The following is a 7,404-nucleotide window of genomic DNA, read 5'->3' on the forward strand; positions in this document are numbered from 1 at the left end:
ATATATATATATATATATATATAAAACAAATCCTTAGACTTGCCTCTTTACTCACAGATAGAGCTATTACCTGGATTTCTATCAAGCTGAGAAGCCAATCTGGTATTTGAATGATCCACTCGTTTTGTGCTAAAGAAAATAAAACATTTTTAGTAACTTTCTTTACATTAAAAAATATTTAACAACTAAGAGTGAGGGAGAAACTATAGAAAATGAATAAAGGTTACCACTTTATGAAAATCTCTAGAAAAAAATCTGTGATTAGTGTAATGATAAAACACCTTGTTAGCACTTTTGGGAATTTAAAAAAATTCTCCCTCCTTCACACATCAACATAACAGATTTTTTTTTTAAATTGTACAGTGTATGGAAAGACATTTATGCATGCACTGTGAAACAAAAAAAAGCTGACCAGGATGAAAAAATGTATACTATATACGGTTCTCAGAAATTCAAAGAGCTTAGAACATTCTTTGCCAAAGGAAGGTGTATTTATTAATGCTCAGTGATGCAGTGTTCTTTGGAACAGTAGTTCTCAAAATGTGGTCCATAGAACTCAAGGCTCTTTCAGGCTCTTCCAGATCAAAAGTATTTTCAAAGTAACACTAGGCTGTTATTTGCTTTTCTCATCGTGTTGACAACTGCAGTGGTGCTACTAAAGCAATGGTGGGTAAGCCTGTGGTGCCTGGGCATGAATCAAGGCGGCAGCACCAAACCGTACTACCCTTCACTGCCACAGTTGCACAATAAAACAAACAAAAAATCCAAATTTCACATAAAAATGTCCCTAATGAAGAAGTAAAACGTATTAACTTTATTAAATCTCAACCCATAGTATGGCTTTTAATATTCTGTATGGCAAAATGAGAAAATATGTATGAAGCACTTCTGCTGCCTTCCGAAGTACAATGGCTGTCATGAGGGAAAGCATTTGTGCAACTGCTTCAACTCCAAGCTGAACTAGCTGTTTTTTTTTCTTGGAACACCATTTTTACTTAACACTGATGGACAAATTATGAGACTATTTAGATATGGGCATTTAACAGATATTTCTCAAAAATAAAGAAATTGAGCCTATTATATCAAGGAAAACAACTGGAAATACCCGTTGATAATAAAAATCCAAATTTTCAAACAAAAATTAAAATTTTAGGAAACTCATACCTACAGCTATGAGCTTGACAGCTTTCCAATAATTAAAATTTCTTTCCAATTGGTGGTGATATCAATGAACATATTTTTTAAATCACTACATAATAAAATGTATCAACATTCAGAAAATCTATCACTCAATGAACTAGTAATTTTCAAATAACCAATACGAAATATTACAGAATTATGCATGGGTAAAAGATCCATTCAGAGTATAGTTATCCATCAGTAACTATATTGATATAATATGGTTTTAAAAGATCACAGATATGGTTTTAGATTCCATATTGCAAGTAGCTTTTAAGAAGCTCCATTTCTCGGGTTTCAGTGAAAGATCAAAGAAAACTATCCATGATTGTCTTAAAAGACTATTAGAATACATCTTTTTTGGCTGGGCACGGTGGCTCATGCCCGTAATCCCAGCACTTGGGGAGACCAAGGCAGGTGGGTCACTTCAGATCAGGATTTCGAGACCAGCCTGGCCAACACAGTGAGTGTGAGGACAAAATTGTTTTTCACATACTTCAGTCAAAACAATATACTGCAACTGACTGAATATATAGGTAGATATGAGAATCCGGTTGTCTTTTAATAAGCCAGACATTAAGAGATTTGCAAAACGATGTAACAATGCCACTCTTCTCATTAATTTTTTTTGGGGGGAGGGGTGGAAATATAGTTATTCTTAACTTTAAAATGTTATTTATGCTAATACACAATAGATACCATATTGTTATTTTAAAATTAGTTAATAAGTAAAGATTTGAAATTTTTTAGTTTTTCTTTCCACTCCAGTAAATATTAGTAGATAAAATTCATATTTTTACAACTCTGGTGTTTCCAATAATTTTTAAGAGCAAAAGGCTGGGCACAGTGGCTCACAACTATATTCCCAGCACTTTGGGAGGCCAAGGCTGGTGGATCACCTGAGGTCAGGAGTTCAAGACCAGCTGACCAACATGGTGAAATTCTGTCTCTACTAAAAATACAAAAATTAGCCAGGACTGGTGGTGGGCACCTGTAATCTCAGCTACTTGGGAGGCTGAAGCAGGAGAATTGCTTGAACCCAGGAGGGGGAGGTCACAGTGAGGTGAGATCACACCATTGCCCTTCAGCCTGGGTGACAAGAGTGAAACTCTGTCTCAAAGTATAAAGGGGTTCTAAAACCAAAAAGAACTGCTGCCACTGAATATTACTTTGGGTTAATTAGTCCAGAATAATAATAATAAATAACAATGAAATTCACCAAAATGGGAACTACTTATGTGTGGTTTTAGACAAAGGACCAGAGTAAAAGTTTCAAACCTAAAAACTAGTCCATTGTTTAAAAGGTGAGATTACGATTTTCACCTATTAAATATTCCAATTTGTGAAAGTATGGAGAGAAAGGCAGTCATGGAGATGGTCAGTAGAATTATAAATTACCACAAGCTCTTTCTAAACCAATGTGTTAATATATATTAAAAGCCTTTAGCCAGGCATGGTGGCTAACGCCTGTAATCCCAGCACTTTGGGAGGCTGAGGTGGGCGGATCACCTGAGGTCAGGAGTTAGAGACCAGCCTGACCAACATGGAGAAACCCCATCTCTACTAAAAAAAAATTACAGAATTAGCTGGGTGTGTAATCCCAGCTACTTGGGAGGCTGAGGCAGAAGAATCACTTGAACCCAGGAGGCAGAGGTCGCTGTGAGTCAATTATACTCCATTGTACTCCAGCCTTGGCAACAAGAGAGAAACTCCGTCTCAAAAAAAAAAAAAAAAAAGCCTTTAAAATGTTTATGCTCCGTAACTCATAACTCCTAAAAGTGTTCCCTTTTAGGAATGCTTTCTGAAATAAAATGAAATGTGGAGAGATTACATACGAGGATAGTTACCAAGCTTTAGATTAAATAGCTGGTCTAAGGAACCAAGCCTAAATGGAGAAAATACTTCATGCACAAAGATGATCATTAAAAATTTATCTTCTCAAAATAGCAGAAATAACCTATAAAAATTTAGCTTTAGAAATAGGTATTTCTAAGAAAACTATAACCCATTTTGACTGCTATAATGATATTATACAGCATAAAGTTGCAGAGTATTATTAATGTTAAATAATTCTAATATCACTGAAAGAAAAAAAGATATAAAAATGAATATACTCAATCAGAATGTTTAAAAATATCTTTTAAGTAGAAAAAAATGGCTGAGAACAGTGGCTCATGTCTGTAATCCTAACACTTTGGGAGGCAGAGGCGGGTGGGTTGCTTGAGCTCAGGAGTTTGAGAGCAGTCTCAGCAACACGGTGAAATCCCATCTCTACAAAAACTTCCAAAATTAGCTGGTGTGATGGCTCATGCCTGTAGTCCCCACTACTTGGGAGGCTGAGGCAGGAAGATCACTTGAGCCCAGGAGGTGGAGGTTGCAGTGAGCAAAGACGTATTACTGAACTCATCTAGGCGACAGAATGAACCCTTGTTTCAAAAAATAATAATAATAAAAGAAAAAAAGGAAAAAAAAAGTAATATCTTCTGGTCTCTTCTTTTACATACTTTTCAAATTTTAAAAATATTTATAAAGTTTTAGCAAAAATAAATATTTCAATACAATAAATTATGAACCATCAATTTTAGTAATAATGCTGTCAATAGTTTTTCCCAGTAGAAAAGATAAAAATTGTCTTTCAAGTGTTTTACTTTACTCACTTATAGTCTCTCTCCCAGAATTTCACAGGTCGGACATATGAAGTGATGAATATTGCACTTCCCAGAAAGGGATTCAGCGGAGTAGAGAAGAAGGCCGAGACAGCAGCCTGAATGAACAGCATGGCTGAGTCTATGGGAAAACTAGTTAAGGAAACTGACATTCATCTAAGCACAGATGCCAAAAAAACCCTCACAAAAACCTAGCAGACACATTTAGATTACATCAATTAGAGACATGAAGTCCACCAGAAGAATACAAAAGAAGGTATCACTGGGCAGCCATTAAAGGGTCACCAACAGAAAAACATGGAAAGTACAACCTGGTATGATGCTTTCAAGGGAGCCAAATCAATATTTGCTAATATGTATTTGGTAAAAGTTCTTATATTAATCTTGGGAAGAGATGTTAGAGTTCAATTTTACACAAAGTTAAAACTAAAACTTGTACATATCGTTTAGTCTGCCTTTCCATATCAATGTGGTCACTAACCCTTACTATTACTCAGAAAATACTTCTAAAAAATGGTAAGAACAGAAAATTTTGGACAGAAGTTTAATCCTATCCATTTCATAATCATAAAAAAACATTTTATACCTTCATTTATTAAAAAATAATGCTAAACATTTCTTGTATGTATTAAAAACTCCTAGACTTTCATATCCACATACGCAAATTTAAGATTTTAACTCAGCATTACTTTCTTACAAAATCTGAATACTTTTCTTATGTTCACATGATCTGCAGGCCACAGATATTAATACAAGTTAAAGAACCAAAATCAGTTAAGTGTGGATGCAAAAGATAATGAATTTTTTCGCTCTTGCTGCCCAGGCTGGAGTATAATGGCGCTATCTCAGCTCATCACAACCTCCACCTCATGGGTTCAAGCAATTCTCCTGCCTCAGCCTCCCAAGTAGCTGGGATTACAGGCATGTATCACCATGTCCAGCTAATTTTGTATTTTTAGTAGAGGTGGGGTTTCTCCATATTGGTCAGGCTCGTCTCCCCAACCTCAGGTGATCCACCCACCTCGGCCTCCCAAAGTGCTGGGATTACAGGCGTAAGCCACTGCGCCTGGCCAAGATTATGAATTTTTGATGATTTATTACACAGTAAACTCTTATGGTATGCCTATGAAAGGTTAAGCCTATAAACCAACATTCTTATCAAGGATATGACTGTCCATTCTTATTAAACTTTAATTAGAAGGATACGGGGCACTGCAAAAGGCTGAGCAAAAGCATGGAAAGCAGAACCCCATGTGATCTGCCACGGGGCAATATAGGTATACACGAACTGCAATTTATAAAGGAGTTCCCAAAGCTGCAGGAGGAAAAGAATAGCTGTCAGTAAAAAAAAAAAAAAACATCAGATATTTGAATTTGAAAATGAAAAACCTGTAAAATATATTTTATTCCTAATAGGGAAATGGCACTGAAATTATTTGCCATTTGCGTAATGTGAAAAGATATTATCAACTGCCTAAACACTGCACTTATTTCTGAATAAAGACACTGGCAGCTATATATATATATGGATTTGTGTTTCATCTGTTTAAAATATTCTGTGCCCTCTACTGGCCATAATACTGCTACTACAAGCAAAACTAAGTAAGGTAGAAAGCAGCCAAATAATTGTTCCTGAAAAAAAACAATCAAGATGTCTGTAAAGCTTAAGTAATACATATATTTATTTTATTCTAAGACACATGTTCCCCAAATTTTAGTGCTTTGGAAACTGAGCATGTTTTAAATGTAATGTCAGAAGGAATGTGAAAATAGCAGTTGTAATATAGTTGTCACTGCCTGTTTCCATAAAAATTTAGTTGCGTATACTAGGCATCTGTTCATAACCTTAATGGTTGTCAGTGGAGACAGGATACACATTTTAATTTTATTTAAGGTTGGACATGTTACAGTTGAATACTTCTTCAATGCTGAAACAGAGTTGTTGTACTTGTCCAAGACTGCCTCTGCATGATTAGGCAACAATCACTTCATCTTTTGAAATACTTTAACTGATTTACAAATGAACTCCCTTAACTTCCAATTTAAAAAAGAAATCACAAATTCAACCAATTAAAAAATGTAGATAAACTGCAGTATTTTTGCCATGACTCAAAATTATACTAGCAATCCTCGGCATTAGTGTAATCAGGATCATGGTAAGTAAAAGCAGCATGTATATCATCGTGACGCCATTACAATGGCTTAAAAGCAATGACTCAGCAACCTCTTCAGATTCTAAGTGTGAAACAAACTGTATTCCAATTTTGATTGTAATATTAAAGAAAAAATAACATAATTATATGGGTAAGGATTGGTAGGAAAAGGAATTTTTGTATACATTTATTTCCTTGAAAGGTTATTAAATCCATGATATAGCTTGCAATGATATCTTAACACAAAAAATATATCTGAAGAAATCCCTTGAATATAACTACCATTGTTAAATTCTATCTATTGACCAATTTAAATAAAAACCCAAGGGGAAAGCTTTCTCTGTTTTGTTCATTGGTGTAGCCTAAGCATCTAGAACAGTTCTAAAACAGTTTTTTGTTTTAAAAAAAATTAACAAATGAAAGTATTAAGAAAATCCAAACTAATGGAGAGTTAAGTGTAGCAACTATATTTCAAAGATTAGTTGCTTTATACTTTACTGCAACTTTCACTTTTTTCTAACCAGTATAAGATGAAATACAATTTTCAATCTAAATATTTGAGTTTGTGAGAAACCACATGCTTCTTTACACAATTCTCTGATTAACTTTCTGGCTTCCTCCTTTGGTTAACAACCATACTCACTAGAAAAGGAAATAAATGATAAAAATGCAAATTAGTGATTGAACAGATATAATATTGAAATATTTTAGAAGCTATTTATCACAATATTGAAACTATCAGTGAAATTTTGTTCAGATTAATGGCTTTCCATTTTTTCTGTTCCCATCCTAGGTCAGACTACTATCACATCTAAATTACTGTCATTATCTCTCGAGCTGTTCTCCATACCTTTAGGTTCTTTCTTCCCCAACTGAAGCCAAATGTGGCTGACCAGGCTAACTTTCCTAAAATGGGAATTTCATTGTGTTTTGTAGCTGTTCATTTGCTTCAGCTCTCTGTTACCTATCAAATGGGATAATATGTGTCAAAGTGCTTTGTATGTAGTCAGTGTTAACATGAAATTTAATCCCTATTTCACTGACAATCTGACTGTACAGCCTATTTCACTGAGAAAGGTAGAGTGATTTAGTAAAAAAATCCTTGGGTTAGGAGGCAGAAGACCAAGGTTTTACCATCTAATTCGTAAAAGGCCTAAAAACATATATCTTATGAGTAGATAATGAATTTTAGCAGCAGCCTCAAAGTTCAGCGTATTCTGCAAATGTCACATCAAGCTAATTTCTGACTGCTCCCACCAGGCCTCAGTCTCCTCAGCATCTACCCCTTTCACTGGGCCATGCCAGAGCCCAATTCAATTATTATCACTTCTGTTTATAATATTCAAAACTATATACCTTTTGAGAGACTCTATATATTTAAAAATACATACTTTTTTTTTTTTTTT

The 7,404-nt window shown here is 34.7% G+C and overlaps 1 protein-coding gene across 2 annotated transcripts in view; it reads right to left on the reverse strand.

Annotated features, from left to right (window-relative positions):
* Window positions 1-7,404, reverse strand: part of PCNX1 (pecanex 1) — a 205,961-nt gene that overhangs the window by 57,414 nt on the left and 141,143 nt on the right. For both annotated transcript variants that reach the window (XM_017528758.2, XM_017528759.2), the window contains 3 exons: window positions 5,052-5,160; window positions 3,837-3,966; window positions 71-129 (listed from right to left, as the gene is read on the reverse strand). In XM_017528758.2, coding sequence (XP_017384247.1) covers window positions 71-129; window positions 3,837-3,966; window positions 5,052-5,160 — 298 coding nt within the window. The remainder of the gene's footprint in view (window positions 1-70; window positions 130-3,836; window positions 3,967-5,051; window positions 5,161-7,404) is intronic.

The sequence above is a fragment of the Cebus imitator genome, unplaced genomic scaffold, assembly GCF_001604975.1.
Source record: "Cebus imitator isolate Cc_AM_T3 unplaced genomic scaffold, Cebus_imitator-1.0 Scaffold54, whole genome shotgun sequence".
Taxonomy (NCBI): Eukaryota; Metazoa; Chordata; class Mammalia; order Primates; family Cebidae; genus Cebus; species Cebus imitator.